At 38.9% G+C, this 24,360-nt stretch overlaps 1 protein-coding gene across 2 annotated transcripts; it reads right to left on the bottom strand.

The window, feature by feature from the left end:
• Positions 1-5,801: 5,801 nt before the first annotated feature.
• Positions 5,802-22,685, bottom strand: LOC5575934 (membrane-associated protein Hem). Of its 2 annotated transcripts, none has more exons than XM_021843731.1 (3): positions 22,547-22,685; positions 15,357-16,737; positions 5,802-8,990 (listed from the first exon to the last, which is right to left on the bottom strand). In XM_021843731.1, the coding sequence occupies exons 2-3, from the start codon at positions 16,704-16,706 to the stop codon at positions 6,975-6,977; spliced, it is 3,366 nt and encodes a 1,121-aa protein (XP_021699423.1). In that variant the 5' UTR covers positions 16,707-16,737; positions 22,547-22,685; the 3' UTR covers positions 5,802-6,974. The 2 variants fall into 2 exon arrangements, with proteins under 2 accessions (XP_021699423.1, XP_021699424.1); XM_021843732.1 differs by lacking the exon at positions 22,547-22,685 and adding an exon at positions 22,276-22,421.
• Between the last annotated feature and the right edge of the window lie 1,675 nt (positions 22,686-24,360).

The raw sequence follows: 24,360 nt of genomic DNA, 5'->3' as shown, positions 1-24,360 counted from the left end.
CCAGAGTTGTTAACTGAGAGCTTACTGTGCCAATGACCATTTTTGCATGAGTACAAGATACTCTATGCCCTAGGAAGTCGAAGATACTCTATGCCCTGGGAAGTCGAGAAAATTTCCAACCCGAGAAGATCCTCAACCGGTGGGATTCGAACCCACGACCCTCAGCTTGGTCTTGCTGAATAGCTGTGCGTTTAACGCTACGGCTATCTAGGCCCCAACAATGTTGTTCATCGGAAAAATACCTGTCCAGAATTTTTAAAGAGGATAAGGGGCGACCTCTAGGGGGGTCCGTAGCCTTGAGGTTACGCTTTCGCTTCATAAGCGGAAGGTCATGGGTTCGATTCCCAGCCCCTCCACAAAAAACCCGTCCAGCCACCAGAAGATGCCTCACGGAGGACCGTGCTTTGGGGGGCACATCCATCCTCCGTCAGTATCAGATGGTGACTGAGACAAACTGACCCTCTTCGCAGGCAGCTAGCCTCACTAACAACAGAGCTCTCTCCTACCTGCTCGGTGTGAGAGTAAAAGAGTAGGAGAGAGTGAAAGTTGATGTAAATATAGATAAGTTAAAAATAGATCTGTATCGGTAAAGAAGCTACAGATCACCTGATTCCGGCACAGTAGTGGCCACAAGCACAGAGTGCCTTAAAAAAAGGGCGACCTCTGGCGATTTTTCTTTGCAAAAGTAAGTTTTCCCATAGTGAATTCCATACAAATTTGAACGGCTGGCGCTAACATATAGTTTCATCGATCGAGCTGAAATTTTGCACAGTTGTTATGGGACCTTAATCCAATCCAAAAAGTGGACTGGAGCGAGAATCTAAATTTTTCATATAACCGTATCCCAGGTTAATGTGTACAGTGGAATGAGGCCGCACAGCAACTGTTGACTTGATGGTAGATACATTAGTTTTAAAGTTATCTTCGTATGAATTTTCCAAGTTTAGTTTGCCCAGTTTTTTATACATGTTTTAATTAACACATTCACGGCAGGTGCATCAATTTTGGCCATAGTGGTTTCTTAATTCGTCAAACGAGGTTATTTATTTAATTGTTTAATTATTTTGAAAAAATTGTGTGTTTACGTAGTAAGATCAAATATATCATAAGATTCAAAATGTGGATATTTTCGAAATTAAACATATTATTAAATGTTGAACAACTATGGTTATAGTTGGTACACCTTCCCCTTTATTAATAGTTATGTTATTGAGGTTTAATATTTCTTTATTTTTTATTGGGGAACTTTGAATCCGAGGTTTGCCTAATGACCTCTGACCAGGCATCACCGCAAAGAAGAAATATAAAGTTCATGGTTACAGGGGAATAATGAAGCATACTATCCGCGAAGAACTGCAACCCACATTAGGGTAAAAACTACTTGTGCTTGATTCACTTTCACATGGGGGTTTCTTGGCCGAATTGTCAAAATATTTATAATAAGAATAGGATCATGATCCCAAGTTTATAAAATAAACAACATTGTTATATTATAATACCTAAATCTCAGACAAAATTTAAACATATATCGATCGCATTGTGAATTTAGAACACGCGGCATGGTTGATGTTCGCTGCTTATATACAGCATAAGTGTAGTGCTGCTGACGAAGGCTGAGGGTGCGCTGCAAAACCATCATCGTGTTCATCCTCATCCGCCACCATCTGTTTCATTGAGTTCATTTGCACATCGTTCATGCTGTGCTGCCAAGTTCAGCGCTCTCGTCGAACATGAACATAAGAGAGGGCGCGTGCTTAGGTTGAACGCTCACTGCCGATAATCGCACTCAAGCTCAGCGGCGCTCATGTTTTTTTGAAGACTGAACGGAACATTAAAACTTGTCGCAAATACCTCTACATAGTAGTTTATTCAATTCTACAAATTATTGTCGAACACGGTTTTATGATTGGAGCAAGTTTAAACATAGTTTGGTTGCGGTTTGTGCTTCAAGGTTCTTGAAAATCACTTTTTTGGGGATGTTCTCTCTTAAAAACATACTTGCACACTTAGAAAATATCACCGACTCCGGTAATTTTTTTACCGAAATATAAACCGCTGAGCGCTCGGTAATGCTTTCGGTAAAGTTAAGAATTACTGAACAATCTGTAATTTCAATCGACACACAGCTGTCAAAAAATTACAATATGTTCGTTAACTATTACCGAACAAAATGTTAAATAAATTACCGAACGCATTGTTCGTAACAGCAGGCAGAATCGGATCACCGAAAAAATAAAAACAATGAAGTCCATATTGAAATCAAATGCAACAAATCGATTTATTTTACTAATTCTGCTGGTTTGTGTAAATGGAGGCAGGAAATTAAACATCATCAGCAGGCTCAGGTGGGACATTGAACGCCAATCCTGGCTGTTCACCCCTTATGAAGAAAACCGCCACCGTTTCCGTCATGGGTGGTCATGCTCGTTAATGCGATGCTGCAATCCGGAACGTACATTTTCAGTTGTATACTACAAAGAAAACATTTTAAATCATCTTAAAAATAAGCTTCTACCGTAAGAAACCCTCAGGTCATACTCACGGAAAAGACGTACTAGACACTCATCCCGCTGCTGTAGTTTTTGGAAAAACAGATGCAATATGGTCTTGATAATTAGCACTTAGAACCTTAGAAACAAATATGGCGGCCTCAGAAATTTCAGATTACCATTCGTTCGGTAAAGCATTGAGCACTATGAACTGAAGTACGGTAAAAAATTACAGTCTTCGGCGAATCAAAACGATTTACAGTTTTTTTCGGTAAAAAAACGACGGTATCGGTAAAAGCGGAGTAGTATTGTTTTGATTTTCTTTATTTCTTCAAGGTGGTTCGGTAAATCTTGTTGGTAATACCGAAACCTCAGTTAAATATTTATTTACAGTACGTTTCCGGTAAGAAAATTTACCGAACAACGAGAAAAAATCTAAGTGTGTGTATGAAAATTTCGGATTTTGAATTTCCAGAACATGATGACTATGCATTTCTAAAACTCAATTCCGTTTAAAAATCCTTTAAATCCTTTTATCTCGCAAAAATAAATTGTAAAAAATAAGTAATTAGGAAGCATATTCGTAAATCCGCTGTGGATGAGCCAAGAACACCACCATGAGCTTCAAGGAATGTAAAAAATGACACGTGACACGGGAGACCGTGTTATTTTCCCTATCTTTTGTCTCACTCTAACAATTATCATCGAAACTTTGTGGAAGCGAGTTTTAGTGAACCGCTGATGCTGAAAATGTATTGGGTTGTGCACTACATATTTCGCATTGATATATGGAGTGGTTCTTGGGATTTGCTTCTTCAAATGGATAGGGGGATTATGATGACATCCCGTGCGGCCTTAGCACTGCTTTTTCTCAGCCGATGATAATGATTGACTTTAAATCGTTCTGAATAGTCAGTGAAATACGATCAATACAATCATCAATCGGAAAGGAAAAGCAATGCTAACTTGTTCAATTCATTCATTCGACGGTACATGTGTCATGCACGATTTAATTATCATCAGATTGGGATGGGTTGTTCGATCTTTGGGTATTTTTGTAATTTATTTCCTAAAGCAACATGTTAGCTGTTTATGGTTAATGATTTCATAGATTTATTATTTTTGTTTCCCGTTGGCTAGGGCCTGGAAATATAATGCTAATGTGTGTTTTTTACTGCACACATATTCAGAAAACAGTGATTTCTGGGTACCATGGAGAACAAATTTTGATCAAACAATGTTTAAACTTAGTTTAATCTTATTGGCGTGTTCGACAAACCTTAACAGAATATAATTAGCTTTCAATAGGTGGTAATAGCAAGTGATTTTGATTTATGAGTATTAAGTTATGATTTTTTAAACCTTAAAATAAGCCTAAAAACACATTTTCAACTTGAAGCATAGTGAGCTGAAAATATGACCAGACATTGTTCTTAGCATGAGAATTCAGAATACTGCTTGACCGGAAGATTTCCAGACATTTTTTCAAATATTAACAGGTCTAATCTGGAACCTTGTATCAGAATAGCTAAACTTTAGTATATTGCGACTATGTTCTATCATTTCAATAGTTCAATGGTTTGCGAAAAGTCTTGAAAACTGCACATCAAAAGGCGGATATCAAACTTTATCACACTATTTTATATAGTAATCTTTTAACTAATTCCGAAATATGAAAAATAAAATGTTTTAGAATGATCATGCCAGCGATTTTTTTTAAGATTTATGTGCTGTCAAATTAAAAAAGATAAATTTTAGAGATTTTATGGAAAAATTCGATTTTTATCTCTGGCTCTTATTATTCGATTGCAATATGATTATGAATGATGCCAAAGCCTTCAATCGACGAAAAAAGAGCTTAAATCGGTTTAATAGCTGTAAAATAGCTGAGAAATTGATCAAAATGTAAAAAGTTGGATATTTTAGAATACAGTACTTTACAAAATTCTACCGTTGGTATATCTGTAACTAGTAATCCGATTTCAATGAAAATTTGAAGGCTTATGAATTAATGTCAGAGCTTTAATTAGCCGATAAAAGAACTAGAATCGATTCAAAATGCAAACACTTGAAAATATTAGAATATGCTTTTTCTAGTACTTCACAAAACTGTTTGATTCATAACTCTGTAACGAAAAGTCCGATCGCGATGAAATTTAATATGGGTTCTATGGGAATGTTGAAGCTTTCATTTGGAGCTAAAAAGTGTTCAACTCGGTTGACAATTGGCTGAGATAATTGGGTGACATTTTTGCAAAACACACACGCACACACACACACACGGACATGTGCTCAGTTCACTTCACTTGTCAAGTCAGCCTGTTGAAGCGAGCATATGAAGGAGACACACCGGCGCGACCGGAGTAGGCTAGATACTCAGCCGGGGACTAGACCCAGTAGAGCGCACATAGCGTAGTATCGGTAATAAGTCGTCGAGGCGCCTGCAAACCGGAAGTCATCCTCCAACCGGAATTGCAGGACCGACCTCGGCATCAGCCCGGAAAGCATAGGTTCGGGATATCTTCCGCCGTCGGGGAAATCTTCGTCGGAGTAGGATAGATCCACCGTCGGGGCTATTCTGAGTAGTCCGTAGCGAGTCACCGGCTTAAGTCGTCGGGGCACCAGTAAACCTGAAGCCATCCTTCAACCGGAATCGCTGGATCGACCTCGGCACTTCAGAATCAGCGGATAAGCAACAGGCGCAATGCAAGTAAATGCAGTACGAAGAGAGCCAAGGGAAGTACAGGAGCGTAAGATGCACGTGAGTCACACACAGCAAGTGAAGCAAGGAGCAGTGCAGCGGTTATCACAATAGCCTCCCCATGAAGTAATGCCTAGAGGCAGTTCCGGGGGAAATGGCTCGTGGGTGAAGGTGGATTTAGTCGGTTTGGATTCGAGTCCGACACTCTGGCGCACGATGGACGAATTCGATGTGACTAGCCTCTATATCGAACGTGAAACGCTGGTTAGTTCGTAAATGTAATTTACCACCTTCTAAAACTAAAAAAAAAAAATACACGCACACGGACATGTGCTCAGTTTGTCGAGCATCGATTGGTAATGGCCTCGGATCAAAAGTCAGTTTTTCAAGCGATCTTTATACCCTTCAAACTGGTTGTAATAAGGGTAAAAATGGGAAAATAAGAACCATTGAGTTATTAGCGTTCACAATCTTTCATTTCAATGTAGCGCTTTCGGTTTTGGAAATTTTATACTTACACAGGGTATAGTAGAATAGGAAGATGCAATTCTACTTAAAAAAAACTAGAAATGGATTTGTTTCACCAAGTTTGGAAGAAAACGCTTTTTAAATTATCTTTCTTGAATATTATTTTTATTCTTACGGTTGTTATGAAATATTGCCGTTTATAAATGACGCTATCTTTTTCAATGTCGCATTATGTTGAATATTACATATTTTATAATTTATTATTCGATGGTAGCGTACCACTCAAGATGATATATATTCTTCATAGTTTCCATGAAATAATTTTACCACACTTATAAAATATTACACGCAACTTTAAACATTTCATATCTACTTGCCCGTAAAAGTTGTCCTCCCTGCAATTAATATAAGAAACATTTACACGTCCATAGTGGCAAGGATATTGCAACTCATTTAGCACATGTTTAACTCTTCTGCTCATTACTCATACACGTTATCAAAGTTACTCCAAAACCGAAAATCGACTTTCGATTACCTGATAAATAATTGTCGCATTCAAAACGAATCGTTATGTAATCTTTCAACTACAATCTATATAGCTAAGATACCAGTACTTCGTCCCCTTGATGCTACAACTAGATTTCTCGAAAATCCAAGTTTCGAACATTGAAAGTTTCGAGTTATCTAGTTGTAGCATTAAGGGCACTTGTTATGGAAATAAAAATAAAAGATCTATAATAAAAAATGCAGAATAATTAGATTTTAGTCCAAAAAGTATCAAAGCTATCCCGTTTTACAGTACTTAAAAATCTCCTAGAATCACGGAAGTTTTAGAAAATTGGAAACCCTAGTATTTTCAACTAAAATTAATAGACGATTAACTTGAAAACATGAAAGACTCGGTCATCTCTTCCAAATTCACAACTTAACTGAACTAAATTGTTGTTAATTTTGGCTTCGTAATTGGAAAAATCACTCAAAAATATATGTTGAAATTCAAGTTATGTCGGAAGAACTGTAAAACTCTAAAACTCTTAAGTTAACCATTGTGTATGCAAAATCGAAAAAAGTTGCAAATTTATTGTCCAATAATGTACGTCTATTGTAAATATGTTGTACATAAATCACGTGTAATATTTGTTGGCGTGGTTTGTCGTAAACTTTTAAGGAATTACAAGTATAAACGATTGGTAGATACACAATATCGATTTAAATAATACGAAGTTTAGCCTAAATGTTTCCTTTTGGTAAGAATATAGTTCGAATCGAATAAAAGCATATATCGCTGAAATTTCCGAAAAGGTGATGATATTATCCTAATGCATTAGTTGCTCCTGCTTGTAAACAGCGTGGTATGCGTTCCTAATCAGCGCGTATGGGAAGCACGATTCGAGCAAGTCCATCGTGAGGAATGGTGATTCTTGAACGATTTGGTCCAGAAGCAGATAGATCGATTCACGGTTCTTGATCGCTTCTTTATCCGATTCTTGGCCTAGCCTTAGCAGTGACGAACTCGCGAGAGCCAAAAATTCCTTCATCCTGTCTTCAATGTCATTCTGCCCGCAGATCGTGAACATTGCACCAAAGATGTTGTTAATCGCAACTGCCATGCAATGGGTGTTGTTTGTATGTGCCTCGAGGGATGCACGGTAGAAAGAGTTTTCATTTTTGGCCAACTTTGGAATGGAAACGGCAACGAATACCATCAGGAGGCAAACTATCAAGTGTTCACCTTCATCTAGCTCCGGTTTGTGGGCTTTCAACGCGTTCGATAATGCTGGATCAACTTTGCACTTGAGTCCCGAGGCAGATGCCATTTCGGATACGGTCTTAAGCGGATCGCCTCCAGGAACGTGCTCTTGGAAATCTTTCACGGATGATAAGAGGAATGGAATGCGTTGGTCTAAAACATCAACTAGGGCTTCTTGGGCAAGTTGGCGAAAACTCAAAATGACTCCAATGATGGTCATGCGTTGCAGTACATTGTCCACCTGTTGAAGACGCTTGAACTGTTCTTTCATGATTTCCGGTTTATCAAAATTGCTGCGTAGAATGCTGAGAACTTCCTTGTTCAGTGCAACCATTCGTTTGAGCTCCTGAACTTGGTTGGCAATATGCCACATCAAGGATTCATTCAGAAGCTTGATTCCGTAAGGCCCAATTAGCTCAGCTAAGGCACGCAGCTCGTTGAAATCGGAGAACTCTTCCGGATTGAATGGAATGCAACCCTCTGGAGTTATACTGACAAATGCTTTTTGATTCAACGAAAATACGATGTTTCCTCCGCTGACTTTTCTCAGCAAGACGTCTGAATACCAAGTATTGTAATGAGCTGCAATGGTCTTCTCTCCGTGACTATCCTGAGCCTGCGTTTGTTGTAGCAAACAGTTGTTGAAAACCCTAGTGATGTCGATATGAACATAGTTTTCCACAGTTTGCAGTACATTCATGTAAGCTCTTACAGATGCCAACAGCTCAGAAGGTTTAGCAATTTCCATTGTATCCTGGTTATACATAACCATTCCGACCAAGGCTCTTGAGAAGCGAGTTTCTAGATGTTGGCAAAGATATTCTCTAGGAGCGAAGGCGTATTCCCACACATTAACAGTTGGGCAGTAATTAATAGCGAAACAGAGTTCTGTTAGAGCCATGTGCAGTTTATCCATCGTTGTTAGCTCTTCTCGTGTTTTTCTGTAGCTTTCATCGCCTGGTCGTCTTATGTCGTCCATGTGCTTCTTGTTTTTATCCTTCTTCTTTCGACTAGCCGCAGCGGAAAGGATTTTGGCACAATGCTTTGGAAGCAATGCGTCTGCCATCATACACTGTTCATCACATATTGTAGTGATGATATTCTTAGCTTCCTTTGCCATCTCGTCCAAAAACATGTTCACCACCGATAAGGATCGTTCTCGAATGTGATGACGTTCTTCCGGGCACATTTCGTGAGTGCAGTTCTGGAAGTGACTGCAAATCAATGGGAATGCAATGATGTAGCGATTTTGTGCGGGAAATTCCAAGCACATGTGGAATTGATCTTCGAACATTTTGTTATAGAAGCAGAAAATGGACAAATCGGAGGTTTCGACCAATATCTCGTCCAAGTTGTCCACCATTTTGGTATGGAACACCATCGAGTCCAGGAGGCGGGCCAGATCCGGAAAATCTACTATACGGATGGCCGATTTGGCGCTCATGAACGTTTGCAACCGGAACCAGTCCAGCCGGAATGCACGAAAATCGAACGTTTCATTTTCTTCCACTTGTTTCACATTCAGCGATGCTGCAGTGTTGTATAGCGAAGAGAGGATGATACTTTCATCTTCTGGACATACCTAGAAGAAAAAAAAACAGAGATTGTAGGCACTAAGCTTAAAATAGATTAACTACTAGAGATTGAAAGTTATAAATTGTACTACATATATTCAAAAAATGTATAACAGAACTGAATATTTTTCAAAACTAACACATCACAAATCTATCAAATTTCTATTTTGAAGTTCCCGTCTTTTCCCGGTATATTTAACATTATTTTTTCATTAAGAGAATCCAATCTGGCATTGTTGGGAAAGGGCTTTCTCAAGAATATTATTTAGTTCACTTTAACAAAAAACATCTAAATAATATTAAAACTTTAGAAAAGGCAAGACTTATGTTAGATGTCCGTGTGACATGGGAACATTTCCAGAAACCTGGAGGAAATTTCCAAAACCCCACTCAGTGCCGTCGGAGCCAAAGTGGGGTCATGGTATAAAACATTGCCGCATGCATGCTAAATGCATGATTTGCGGAGGTTCATCTCACGCTAAGGATGTCTGTTCAGTGAAGGAAGATACCGATAAGTTCATATGCGCGAATTGCGGGGGCAATCATAAGTCAAATTTTTGGGCTTGCCCTTCGCGTAGGCGAGTCGTCGAGGCTCATGTCAGGCAGATTAACGATAATGTCCGTTACGATAACGGTCGTTTCCGGAATTTCCCTGGTAGAGTATCGAACAATGCTCATTTTTCAGTTAACGATCGCTTGATCAAGAATCATACCCATCAGGAAGATCATAATCATGCTCAATCACAAACTAATATTAATCCGTCAGGTAGCCGTTCGAATGTTTTAATTTCGAATGTATCTACCCAAGGAAAATCCTTTGCCGACATCGTAGCAGGTAATTTGAACTCCTCCCCAATTCGTACTATGAGTACCCATTCTACCTGTTTCAAATCAAATGGAAAACCCCCCGAAAATTCTAACGGAAAATCATCAAATGTACCCACTTAAAGTGATATGTCTGCCTCTGATTTTAATTTGCTAACTGAACAATTATTTGAATCTAATAATTGATGCAATGTTCAAAGCCACCACTATGACTGAAGCAGTCCAAGTTGGTGTAAAATTTACTAATCAAATTGTTGTTGGATTACGTTTTTCTAATCCAATAAATAATAATTTAAATATTTTGAATTGGAATGCTCGTTCTTTGAATGGTAAAGAGGACGAGCTGTTTAATTTTCTTACAGTTAATAACATGTATATAGCAGTTATAACTGAAACATATTTAAAACCTGGATCCAAACTTAAAAGAGATTCTATTTTTTTTTTGTTTATCGTAATGATCGACTTGATGGGGCATGAGGGGGAGTTGCAATCATCATTCATAGTCGTATAAAACATCAACTGTTTTTGTAATTTGAAACTAAAGTTTTTGAAACCTTAGGTGTTTCTGTTGAAACACAGCTTGGTAAATATACCGTTATGACTCGAAATCCGGACACTTAGGCACCACATTAATTTCAAACATAATTTTAAAAATTAACGATAATTATTTCCATAATGTACTGTGTATTTTAACGTTGTGAAATATTTATTATTTGGCATAGTGTAATAAAAATAGCGATTATTTATTCAAAAAACGTTTAAATATGCGAAAACAAGACATGTGTCTTGCTTCGAAATCCGGACACTCATATAAGGTTGATTCGAAATCCGGACACATTTGCTTCGAATTCCGGACACTTCTTTTTGACGAAATTGTTGCATATTATGTAAAAAAAATCAACTCACCAACTATATATTTCAGGATTTTGCACAGTTCACTACACGTAATCCCAAAAGTTTCGTGTCGTAAATAATTCTGAAGCTACTAGAAAGGTAAAACCAGTTATGGCAAAATTGCTACTCTCCACTTCATGGCAACTATAAGATGCAGTCCAACACGCGCTGAAGTGTGTGAGTATCGATACGCATTTCGTTCTTTTATTTTTGTTATTATTATCTTGATGCCTACAACGAAACATTAACATCTCAAACATTCAATTGAAATTAAAGAATAGTTTAGTACATAAGTGTTACAAACAAATTTAATTTTATGTTATGAAATAATGTAAAAATTATCATAGTGTCCGGGTTTCGAAGCGTCCGGCAATTCGAAGCAAAACGGTACTTTCATAGCTGCCTATTTGCCTTTTTCGATGCTCTGGACAGCAAGTTAATTTGCTCCAAACTGACTTGCGGAAATTGACTCGCAATAATCCAAAATTTGTTTGTCATTGGTGACTTTAATGCCAAACATCTGTCATGGAATAATTCTCAAAGACAAAGTAATTCCAACGGCAGAATTTTATTTGATGAGTGCTCTTCAGGATATTTCTCAATTCAATACCCTGATAGCCCTACATGTTTTTCCTCTTCTAGAAACTCATGCTGATTTTGAATCTGATCTTGTCCCTGTTACGTTTCAAATATCCCATGAAGCGATTGGGCATTTTTTTAAATTATCGGACAGGTTTGGGCCGGAGGTTCTCCGATTTGCATGAAATTTTCACCAGAGGTAGAGCTCGTGGATACATGACCAAAAGTGAAATTCAAAAAAATTATAGTGGCCTATTTTCCCGGAAAACTCTAGATGAATTTTCACGATTTCTCTATATACCTCAAACTTTGAAAATTCATATCTCCTGAACTATGCATCGTAGAACAAAAGTTTTTTAGTGAAATCGAAAGGAAATTTTCTCAGCAATCTATTAAAAATATAAAAAGAAAAACATTTCTCGGAAAATTTTTCACCATGGAGAAAATTGTCAGAAAAAATGCGAAAAAACTATCGTCTGTATCATGAAAAATTTTCAAAAAAATATGTTTTGTTTCATCAATCCATACTCTAACTTTCGTCCATAGACGCCAAAGTGGTATCTTGTACCGTTTAGGCGACAGAACTGAAAAACCGATGACCACCCGCACGCTTCCCATGGGAAAATGTGTTCTATTGTGGGCCTCATAACCGTGCGCTAACGGCGGCAGTAATTTACACGCATTATAAGAGTAACACAGTAAACCATCCTTTCCTTTCCACTCAGAAGAAGCTTTTCGTCAATCGGACCACTCTCCTTTGGTCAGTTGGGTGTTTTGTGTGCCCTTCATCAGCAACGTTATTTACTAAATTTACTAAATACGATAGTTTTTTGCACTTTATGTATGCATAAATATCCTTTTTGCTTGGCAACTATATGATACTGAGGTTCAAGCAGGGGAAACACTCACTCAGTTATTGTGTTTCCCTCACTCGCTTCCACGCACAGTCGAGAGCGAGAAAGCCGTTTTTTTAACCAAGCCGAACGTTTCAATTTCCAGTGCCCATTCTGCTTCTTCGGCGAGCACTAAGCGAAACAAAAAATGGCATCTAATCAGTCGAATGCAATACCAAAATTCGGACAAAGGACAAACATTTGAAAAGGGCCCAAGAGGTCTTGAGCCTTTTTTCAGAAACGTTGCTGTTGAGCCCTTTTTAGCCCGCCCACGCAAACTAACCCCACTATCAGAAAGATTGGTGTTAGCTCTTCCTGATAGTGGTATTGGTGAGCGTGAACGAGTTGGATTGGGTTCAACAGCGGCTTGCAAAGCCAATGTTTACCAATATCGATGTGCCCTTTTGAAATGTTTGTCCAGGAATGATTGCTTAAATTCTGATTCCGTTCGAATGACATTCGGGTTTGAGTGCTAATGTGCGTTCACTGACTGGCAGTCCACACCACGGAATGATTCAGTGAGTAGGAATCCTCTCAGTCGTAGGAATCCTCAGCATTCGGCGAATAGATGCTAAGTGCATTAACTCGTGCCTCGCAGATACAAGTGTATTGGTATTCACTTCTCTTCGCGTTCCTTCCGATTGTCGCTTTTACACAATCGGTTTCGACGCTTTCATGCTACACTTCGCCTAGGACGGTTCAGCTATCACTGAATGTTCGATAGCAGCAGATTTTTTGCTATTTTTCATCTGTGGTGTTCGGGTGAGTGAGTGAATTTTCCCATGCTTGCTGAGGGTCAGTTCCTATAACCTATATTATTAAATGTTAGGATCATTTTCAATTAAAGACTGTTGGTCTCAATAGTAATGGTTACGAATAAAGGACATACAAAACACCCAACTGACCAAAGGAGAGTGCTCCGATTGACGAAAAGCTTCTTCTGACTGGAAAGGAAAGGATGGTTTACTGCGTTACACTTACAATGCGTGTAAATTACTGCCGCCGTTAGCGCACGGTTATGAGGCCCACAATAGAACACATTTTTCTATGGGAAGCGTGCGGGTGGTCATCGGTTTTTCAGTTCTGTCGCCTAAACGGTAAAAGATACCACTTTGGCGTCTATGGACGAAAGTTAGAGTATGGATTGATGAAACAAAACATATTTTTTTGAAAATTTTTCATGATACAGACGATAGTTTTTTCGCATTTTTTCCGATAATTTTCTCCATGGTGAAAAATTTTCCGAGAAATGTTTTTCTTTTTATATTTTTAATAGATTGCTGAGAAAATTTCCTTTCGATTTCACTAAAAAACTTTTGTTCTACGATGCATAGTTCAGGAGATATGAATTTTCAAAGTTTGAGGTATATAGAGAAATCGTGAAAATTCATCTAGAGTTTTCCGGGAAAATAGGCCACTATAATTTTTTTGAATTTCACTTTTGGTCATGTATCCACGAGCTCTACCTCTGGTGAAAATTTCATGCAAATCGGAGAACCTCCGGCCCAAATTGTCCGATAATAAAAAAAAATCCCCGATTCTCAATCCTATCAGCTCCACTTTTAATTATTTTCGAGCCGACTGGAATATATATGAAACATATATTGATTCTAATCTTGATGTTAACAATTCTTTACAAACAAAACTTGATATTGACAATGCTCTTGAAACTTTAACAAATTCCATTGTTGAAGCCAGGAGCATTGCAATCAGTGGCGTCTCGTCCTAAGGTGCACTTGGTGCACTGCACAGTCAAAGATTTCGAACTAACAAATTAAATATTATAATTCTCAATACGTCCAACATTCATAATGTGTAGTTGCGTAAAAATGTTGTTTGATTTCTTCACCTTCAATGGATCAATGCACGCGTTCACTATTTGACGTTTGAGCGGTGCCGTGTTATTTATGTGACCATGGCAACTAGTGAATTCGGCACCGCTCAAAAGTCAAATTAGTGAACTCGTGCATTGGTCCATTGGTGCATCGCCCTCAGTGAACAAACCGCTTGATTCTTCCCCCCATGGTCTTGCTCAACCAGCAAGCGAAAGCAGCTAAGCAAACAAGACAAACTGCCATGCGTCTCCATGGACCAATGCACGAGTTCACGAATTTGACGTTTGAGTGGTTCCGAATTCACTCGTTACCATGGTCACATAAATAACACGGCACCGCTCAAACGTCAAATAATGAACTCGTGCATTGGTCCATGGATTTTTTCATTCGAACAGCCGAAGCGGAAGCAAATGGGGGAAAAACTTTCTCATTTGCGACCATCTTCCGGCTTTTCGCTGGAAAAAAATCCCTGAAAACTCCCCATCTTACCAACGGCCAACTGATTGCTGCCGTGCGGGAGATGACTGACAGTTCCATTTCCATCGATCCGCGCACATCCAATGGTCAACACATCGGTTACACATAGCATGAGTGCGACTTACACAGAATTTTCACTCAGCCAGAGAGTCCTGCATTGTTTGCCTCATTCTGTGTAGTTTTAACACATGCGCTGCGTTGAGCAGGCTTAGCGTGTGTATGGACACAGCAGGAATGTGCATTTGTATTGGCATTTCTAACTGCATTTCCTAACTGCGCAAAGTTTGGTGCGTACACGGTAATAGAAAATCAAAACTTTGTCTTAAGAACAAGCTTTTGATATTCAAACAAATTTTCAGGCCAGCCATGTTGTATGCTGTACCAATATGGACTAGCTGTAGTAATACCAGGAAGAAAGCTCTGCGGGGAATTCAAAATAAAATTTTGAATATGATTCTGAAGCTTCCTCCCTGGTATAGTACCAATGAGTTACATAGAATATCCAATATTGAAACATTGGAACAAATGTCAAATAAAATCATTAATAATTTCAGGCAAAAATCGTTGCAATCTTCTATTGCCACGATTAATGCGTTATATGTTTAGGTTAAGTTAGGTTAAGTAAATTGAAAACATTATTTTTATTTTCCTCTTATAAGCAGGTGAAATCAATTCACCTGTAAAAAATCTGAACTGCTACGGCAAATGAAATGTAAAATGTTGTCAACAAAATGTTAATAAAATCTTAATTTTGTTTTATCAAATTAGGATGATAGTGTTGTCTAATAACACAGAACGCCTAGATATGAGAAATGAATGTAATGTTTGGAATGATACTAATAAAGAAACTGAAAAAAGTTCTTTAATTTACCTGCAATTGTTGCATCTTGAAGTTCAGATCAATCGCGTCGTAGCCGGACAAGTACTGCACGTAGTAGCGCTGCATAACCTGACTGTATTTCCGAACCAACGCCCGGAGTTCTTCCATGTGAAACAACAGCTCCGGTAACTGCCGATCGACCAAATCTTCCGTAGACTTTCCCTTGCTCTTCACAACCGGAGGATTATCATTGTGGCGTAGCAACCACAATATTTCGTCTCTTGCGTAGCATAATCCAATGAAAATCAATAGTGCCTTCGGACCCAGTAATCCCGGTTGATCGGTCATGATCAGTGCTAGTTCCTTCAGGGCTGTTCTCAAAAACTTTCGTCTCTCGCGATGTAAGAGGCCGGCTTTCTGAACAGCTTGATTGTAGCATTCTTTCACTTCAGAGATACGTTTGCCATACCCTTTCATTCCTTCAAATGTGTTCTGAATGTACTGGTGAATATAGATGACCTCATCTCGGAATAGTGCCACGACCCAACTTGAATCCAATGCAGAAATCCACATGGACGTGATCAAATCTTGGTGACCCAATGCCTGGTGATTCAACATCAAACCGAATATGACCCAACGATCGAGAGTCTCCAGTGAAACGTATTCACAAGACATCGTATCGGTTTTGGCCGCCTTCAATAACGTCGCTGGAGTACCAACTAAACTTAACAGCTGCAGTTCTCGCCATTTCTCTGCGCTCAGATTCCTCATCGGGTATATTTTGGTAAGTGATGTAATTGCACTTGCAAGCAAACGTTGGTGAGGGATGAACTCATCGGCAAGCTTCTTCACTGGGGCATCATAGTCGATGATCATCTGTCCGAGCCGTGGAAAGCTTTGATCACTCTGTTGATGCTGCATTTCATAGGCAGCGTTGAATAGACCGAGAACGGCTTTGCGATCTTCGACTCGGGAGAGGAGTATCATTAACGATACATATGTTGTAACGAGATCTAGATAGTTTTTTGAGAGCTCAAAATTCAAAGTGATATCGAGGTGGATCTGCAGGGCATCCATGGTTGTAAGAATCTCACAAACATTGTCCTTAAAGTCCAGCAAATCAACAAACGTGTAATAGTACAGTGATAGAGATTTGATTATCTCCGATTTGATGTTGGTGATTGCAGCAAGGCCTTTGATATCAATATTTGGAAACCGCTTGACTATGAACTTGATCGACGATTCTAGTGACTTCTCCGATAAGAATCCGGGCTTTGATTTGGTGTCGCCGCACGCTTTCTTGATGTTATAAATCCGCGTTAAGATACCGACACCGCGGTCATTGAGAATGATGAGTTTCTCTGAAATTTTCTGCTGATTTGGGTTGAGATGACGAGCCATCTTGTCGGTTGACTTTACTTTTACGAAGGTGCTGCAATCGAAACAGAACAAAATTATATTAAAGTTTATGATTCAGAAAACAATAAAATCTTGAAAATTTTAAAAACAACGGAACTGCTTTTATGTGGCCCCTTAACCTCAGCTTTCCCAAGAGAAAACTGCTCTTTCAGTTTTAACTTTTGCACCATTTTTACTTGGGCCTTAACGCTTTTGGTCACAATTTATTTCTAATTTGCTTCAAACTGACTTGCGAAAATTGTGAGAATATTCAAACTTGTCAAAAATTGTTGTCATTGGTGACTTTTATGCAAAACATCGCTCATGGAATAATTCGCAAATTAATTCTAATGGCCGAATTTTAGTTGATGAATGCTTTTCAGGATATTTCTTAAATAAATACCCTGATAGTCCAACATGTTTTTCCTCTTCTAGAAACCCTTATACGATTCATTTGTCCTTAACCGACTCTAGCCCCTCTACCGGGAGCTTCATTTTTAACTGCAAAAATAATATTCAAATCGCGATAACTTTTTTGTTTCTCAATATTTTTGCACCATTTTCTCACAAGCTCGAAAAAAACTCTTCTAGTTTCAGAATCTGTGTCGGAATTGATCATTGGTCATCTGGATCTGAAGATATTCCAAAATTCCTTGGGAGACCGACGCGTAACCATAACACCCCGTTAATTTCTCAGGCTACAAAATTTTTATCGTTTTCCGATAGTGTCTCTTCGGAACAATACATTAATGAGACAATGTTGTGAAAAAAATGAAGCAATTTGGTGCAGCCGCTTTTGAGTAATGAGCATTTAGGTTTCTGGTACCGCGCTGGTCAAATAAAGATCTTGAAAACGTAAAAAAAATCATACCGCAATTTTCAGATATCTCCAATAATTCTTAATCGATTTGTATGATTTTTTCGGAGAAGCTCCTTATTACTTGGTATTATATAGTACACATTTTATTTTATTTTTGATAAATTGGCGAAAAAACAAAATGGCCGCCAAAGACCTTTTATGGAGAATGTCGGTCCCCCAAGGAACATCGGAATATCTTCAAAACCAGATCACCAATGATCTATCGACACGGATTTTTAAACTAGAAGAGTTTTTTGTGAACTTGTGAAAAAATGGTGCAGAAATATTGAACAAAAAAGTTATAACGATTTGAATATTTATTTTGCGGTAAAAACTGAAGCTGCCGGTAGAGGGGCTAGTCACCTTTGTAGCCAACTGGTCACTCATGCAGATTTTGATTCTGTTCATGTCCCTGTTACATTTCAAATATCCCATAAAGCGATTTCTATCAGCTCCACCTTTTACTAATTATGGACATCACAACGCGTCAATCAACAATTCATTCACTCTCAGTGAGCTAACGTTCGCAATCAAATGTAGTACCGGTTAATCCGCTGGTCCAGATGGCATCGGTTACCCTCTCATAAAAAATCTTCCTCCTTCCGGCAAACTACAACTACTGGATCTTATCAACAAAACATGGCTCACGGACACTTTCCTGGCATAATGGAGTGAAAGCCTTATCATCCCTATACCAAAAACCAATAGTGACTCCCGTGGCCCATCGAAATTCAGGCCAGTTGCACTTACGTGTTGTATGTCAAAGGTGATGGAGCGGATGGTGAACCGTCGACTTGAACAATTCCTGGAATCTCATGACCTCTTGGATTACAGACAACATGCCTTTAGAGCAGGGCACGGGACCTCTACCTATTTTTCCCAACTTGGTGATGTCCTATAACGGCTTACTCCAGCGACTTGCATACCGAGATCGTTTCCCTAGATCTTTCGAAGGCTTTCAACCGGACATGGGGTCCATTAGTGCTCCGTCAGCTAGTTCAATGGAATTTATCGGGGCACATCATGCGTTTCGTCCTTGTTGGCGACTTCCTATCTGACTCATACCGGGAAGAGACCGGCGTTCTACAGGGTTCCGTGATAGCCGTCACCTTATTTCTGGTGGCAATGAACGGAGTATTTAACTACCTTCCCTGTGGCATTTATGTATTTGTAAACGCAGACGACATCCTTCTTGTCGTTAGCGGGAAAACACCAGTTCGCGTCAGAATCAAAGCCGAAGCAGCTGTTAACGCGGTATACAAGTGGGCTTCTGCAGTCAGCTTCGAGTTATCCGCATCGAAAAGCGTTAGATGTCACGTATGTCCATCTAACCATCGAAACCCCGTCCCAATAGTGGTCAACGGGGCAGTTATTCCTAACAAAAAAAACCGTCAAGGTGCTTGGAGTCACTGTTGACCATGGGCTCACCTTCCGGCATCACTTTGACTCGGTGAAGCAGAGTTTTCAAACCCCGTCCTTATATAATCCGGAAGATCTCACGCCCCCACCGAACGAATAATCCGGCAGTGAGCTTCCGGGTTGCGCAAGCAATAATTGATACCAGACTAACATACGGGTTGGAACTCACTTGCATAGCGTTAGACCGACTCGTTACCACTCTAGCTTCCGTATACCACGTATGTATCCGTATAATATCAGGGTTACTCCCATCAATTCCGGCTGATTCAAGCTGCGTCGAAGCAGGTCTTCTCCCCTTCCGTTTTTTTTTTCATTTTCGCGGCCCTTCTGAAGAGTGCATGATCCTCCGGACGGCTGCCAACGTGGATCTCTCCCCAATAGCCAAGGTGCATTGGTACGGAGACATTTGTTGGCACTCATCGAAACCAAACATAGACAATACGATTGCAAATCAGTTTCGCGCAGGCGACAATTCGGCAATTCTTAGGGCTACCGTCCTCGACTGGCTACATACCAAGTATCCTAGACACGAAAAACGCTACACCGATGGGTCACTCTCCAACCTTGGCGTCGGTCTGGGAGTTTCGACCCCCGACATTGCACTAACCCTCAGTCTACCTCTTATATGCTCCGTTTTCTCTGCGGAAACCGCGGCTATTTTCACAGCAGCCACCATACCATCCGACCGACCAGTATTAATCATCACAGATTCAGCAAGCGTTTTTTCTGCCTTGCAATCTGAAAGACCCACGCATCCATGGATTCAAGGGACACTGGAAAATGCTTTGTCGAACAGCTGTAGCTTGTAGCTGCCGATAACCTTGCCGGTTTTGGTCATTTTTCTCCTCGTTTCGAAGAAACTGTTCCATTCGATGACGTTAAAAGATGGATCTTGAAAACCTTCAAGAACGTATGGGGTACTGAATGGGCTCAGTCTCACTCACCGCATCTACGGAGAATTAAGATTTAAACCGAAAAATGGGCCGATTGCCCTCTACTCCACGATCAACGAGTCATCTCCCGTTTGAGAACTGGGCATACGCGGGTTTCATCTAACATGGATGGACGTGGCCTTTTCAGACGGATGTGCTCTATTTGTGGCGTTCAGAACTCTGTTGAACACTTCTCATGTGCATGTCCACAATATGAATCAGCCCGGAGATCCTTCGGAATTTTGGGAAGTGTCCGCAGCGCCCTCGGAAACGAAGCGGCCACTGTGTCAACTTTAATAGGATTTTTAAAAGCTATCAACCTATACGGACAAATCTGACCCAACACTCCAAGCCAATAGCCAAGAGCAACTTTATCTTGCTTTAGCAGCTCTATTGAGCTTCCGAATATGAATATCTTTAGGCAGAAGTCCATCGCCAATCTCGGCGGCTATACTCCATTAGGTTATCAAATTTACTCAAAAAGTATCCGCTGATGTTGCATGTATAGAAACGACTATCCAGCGAGTCAACTAAAATAGATTTAGTCTATGTTTGGTGAAACCCCTTGGTTGGGCTCGAAAGGGGCACCTCCTTAGGGTCCTCTTCTACTTTCTTAGAGACACTATTTCGGTGACCTCTTCTGATGAGTGTTGAACTAGCGGTAAATTAAATAACACTATAATAAAGGAAAAACAAAAGTTGAATGGACGTAAATGTCGTTATATTCCCAATGGATCCCCAGTTTTCCACCTAATTTTCGGCAAAATCAATAGCCCGAAAAGAACTCAGTAGAGCTAGTTTTTATTTTTGTTTGGCGAAAATAAGGTTCATACAGGTCGGACTCGATTATCCATTATTTGTTTTTTGATGTTCTTGTTTTCAATTTTTATGCATAAATCTGAGATAATTTGGTATTGCAGTATACAATATGAATGGTTTTGTAGTTTTGAACGTATTTGAGAAACGGGGGATTTGAAAAGTGGTTTATTGTGTATGCTGATCAAAAATTTTATTTTCTTGTAAAGACCCCTACTGTTCCTAGAAATAGATTCTAGCTACGCCACCGCATTATGTAAATAAAACAACAACAAAAAGATAATATTTAAGTTCTTTTATCGAGGATTTCATTTTTTTTTCTTAGTGATTCGATAATCCGGAGTGAAAAAAATCGATACTCCGGATAATCGAGTCCGACCTGTATTTCCAAATATAGAAGTTTAAAAATCCGCTATATTTAAATTAAAAAAATGCCATCTTTACTCCGGTAGTTGTGCTTTAACTAGAAATCTAAGTGATTATTTTTTTCATAAAAGATTGTACATTACTAATACTAATTACTTACTAATAAAGGAATTAAAAAAATTATCTTATAAAAGAAGTATAATTTTATATAAAACTGTTTCTGAGATAAAGTGTCTCTAATAAAGCATAATAATAATAATAATAATGTTTCTGAGATATACTGCCCATATTCGCATAACAGGAATATAATTGTAATTGTAATTTTATTGATCACGGTATCCTATCAGTGTACACTCTTTATCAGACAAGGAAATAAATATTATATTATATAGAAAATATATTTTTAGTGGAACTCAATTATAATTGCAGAAAAATCGAAAACCCGTAAAAATTAGTGATGTTCTTGGGATTTCAATTTGGGGTCAGTATGATCCAATATGATTCAAGTAAATTACCTACTCTAGAAATGTTTTTGTCAAGGTAATTAGGAAAATCTACAGCTCGTGGGGCAAATATCACAAATCCGTCTTCTTACAAGAAAAAAAAATCAACTCTTCAAAGTGCTCTGGGGTCATATTGACTTCAGAACAGACAAAGGGTTAAAAATAAATACTCATTTTGTTTTAAGAGACTAACAAGACAAGAATGAGACCTGCTACCAGCCCTGACTCGTTTTTGAGAATATTAATGGGTTAACGCAATATTTAACAACGCTATGCTACAGAGCAGACCATCCCAAACTTTCCCAAACAAGCCCCAGATATATGCAAATAAATAGAGCATTTAGACTTGAAGCGATTGTACCGAAGGGGCCCAACACTACTAGCTATGTAACTGATGATTCACCGGAGATATGTATGATGAGTGATCACTGGCTAGTGAAACAGAGCAACGAGATACTATACCATCGACGTTATGACTCTCCCCCACATCGGATCGAAGATAAATCCAGTTATAACAAAAAATGCATCACCGCTTTTGGACTACGCCACAACTCTGTTTGTTTCGTTCTGCTTTGATCGTGTAATTCCAAATACAAATACTAGACAGAAAACACTGATGGAATAAAAAGAAGGAATCGGGGAAGGGCATCTCCCAACTCATCCAACGCAATCTTCACCTCTCAAAATTCCGATCTTTTGAGTGTTTCACGGCGAATCGTTCCGGATATCCGTTCAATTTATGCACATTAAATCACTTCCTCGGGGACCATTAATTCGAGATCACCCGCAATTCTTCGAATACTTTTCTGTCGGCGGATGAGCAAAAAAAAATGCATTCAAAAATGGGCGAGTCTTGTTTTGTCTGACGAGGCACCGAATGAAATCCAATTCACTACGCCAAAATCTAATCGGTTCCATAAAACTCCACGACCCGTTTACGGTATTTACCTTTAGGCACACTTTTCAATTATATTTCACTGAATAAATGCCGTTTAGAAACGAAAATTTACTAATTTTCACAGAATTTTAAGGATTCCATTATGACAGAGGAGAAAGCACTTTTATTTTTAGCGAGAGCTGTCAAAACTGGATGAGTATGTGTGCGTGGTTTCGAGCAGTCTACACCGTAAGAAAAAGCGCAAATTATTTGATGTAGTCGAGCAGATTTTTTCCATGATTTGGTTTTCCTTTACTTTTGCCCTACAAACCGGACGCTTCAAAAGCTAAAAATCTCGTTAATAAAGTCAAATCAATCAATCAATCGTCTTTCAACGATATTATTTTGGACTAAATTCAACGTAATATGGTTTGGATAAAATGCCGATGTTTATTTTTAAGTAATGTTCAGCTCGTTTTGTCGTTCTGTAGTAAGTTTTTAAAGTGCAAATAGAATCGAGCAGAATCGTGGATCGCAGAACGAACCCAAAATTAGCTCTGTTCAAGTGCACTCAGAAACAGGGCTGTGCATTTTCGAAAGCATTTTGTGAAACACGAAGGCTTGGTTGCGTCGTCTCGATGGTGACGAACAACTGCGTCGCTTCGTTCTTCTTCCCACACCCATTCGTTTCGTTACCTGATTGAAGGTAGCGAACAAGAAAGATGAAATGAAAGAGTAAGAACATCGTTTCATTTGATTTCATTGAAATATACCAAAATATTTCATATTGAATTTTATCTATTTTTTGCAATATTAATGTATGTAACTTGTTAGAATAAATTAAGATAGAGAAACTATGCGGGCCACCACATCGTTTATTGGAATTAATCAGCTCCTAAAGTTAGAGACTACCGATTGAAAGACCAGCTCGCTGAGGTGAGCCTCTGATTTATGACGCGCGATGCACAAGCGGAACGAAAGAAATGAAAGACTACGCTTGCTGCGATGAAAGGAAAGGTTTGTTGGATTGAAACGAAACAGTAGAGTTTCATCTGAAAGGGAAGCTTGAGTCAGTCAGTTGGGGACTGAAAATGCTTTCAATGAAATGAAAATGGACGGCCCTGCTCAGAAAAAATAAATCGCCGAATTAAGTCCATTAAGGTGAAACATCTCGGAATCCAAAGATGGCCGGCACAATGCAAGACTAACAATTCAAAAGGCCTCATCTCCAAAAAGTAAACAATGAGAAAAATGCAATCTTGTTTTGTCAAACAATAAATCAAACTTAAATTATGAATTTAAGCATTGTATGTTATTTTATCGTCCAGAAAGTCGATAGATAAACTGATTTATAGCTATGAATATTCATTACTATCATTTTAGCAAAAAATCCTGCTAAAAAAACGAGTCAAAGAAAATGAGGCTTTTATTTCACCAAAAGCTGTGCAGCCCTTTTCATTTGTGGCCATAGACGCCGGCCGACGCTGATGAGGCCTGTGAGTTGACGCCTTTGTTTACTCTAAAATGTGTTGAGGCCTTCTAGTTGAGGCTTGTTTTTTCATCATCTTCTGATGTGGCCTTTTGAAAATCATTCAAAATTGATGATGAAATGAGAAATTTGAAGTGTAGAAGAGTGTTAAGTGGTGAAGTAAAGTACATGGAGATCCCTACAGCAAGAGAAGATTCGTGCGGTTGATTAAATATGTGATTGATTGAACCCTTCGTCATCCATGAACATTATGTATGTGCTACGCGAGTTTGTCGTCGAGAAAATGTATGGAAATATTGGTTCAATTGAAATAATATTGCAATTGAACGTTATTTTTCATGCAATTGAAACCAAATCGTGTTTTTGTTGATAATTTGTGAAGTACAGACAGGCTGA

This window comes from Aedes aegypti, chromosome 2, assembly GCF_002204515.2.
Source record: "Aedes aegypti strain LVP_AGWG chromosome 2, AaegL5.0 Primary Assembly, whole genome shotgun sequence".
Taxonomy (NCBI): domain Eukaryota; kingdom Metazoa; phylum Arthropoda; class Insecta; order Diptera; family Culicidae; genus Aedes; species Aedes aegypti.
This window is presented reverse-complemented; position numbering and strand designations above follow the sequence as displayed.

Excerpts from the sequence above, each read along its gene's own strand:
- LOC5575934 (XM_021843731.1), bottom strand. The coding sequence starts at position 16,706 with ATGGCTCGTCATCTCAACCCAAATCAGCAGAAAATTTCAGAGAAACTC. Across the intron at positions 8,991-15,356 it reads TCAAGATGCAACAATTGCAG|GTATGTCCAGAAGATGAAAG; the intron begins GTAAATTAAAGA and ends TTTTTCTTCTAG.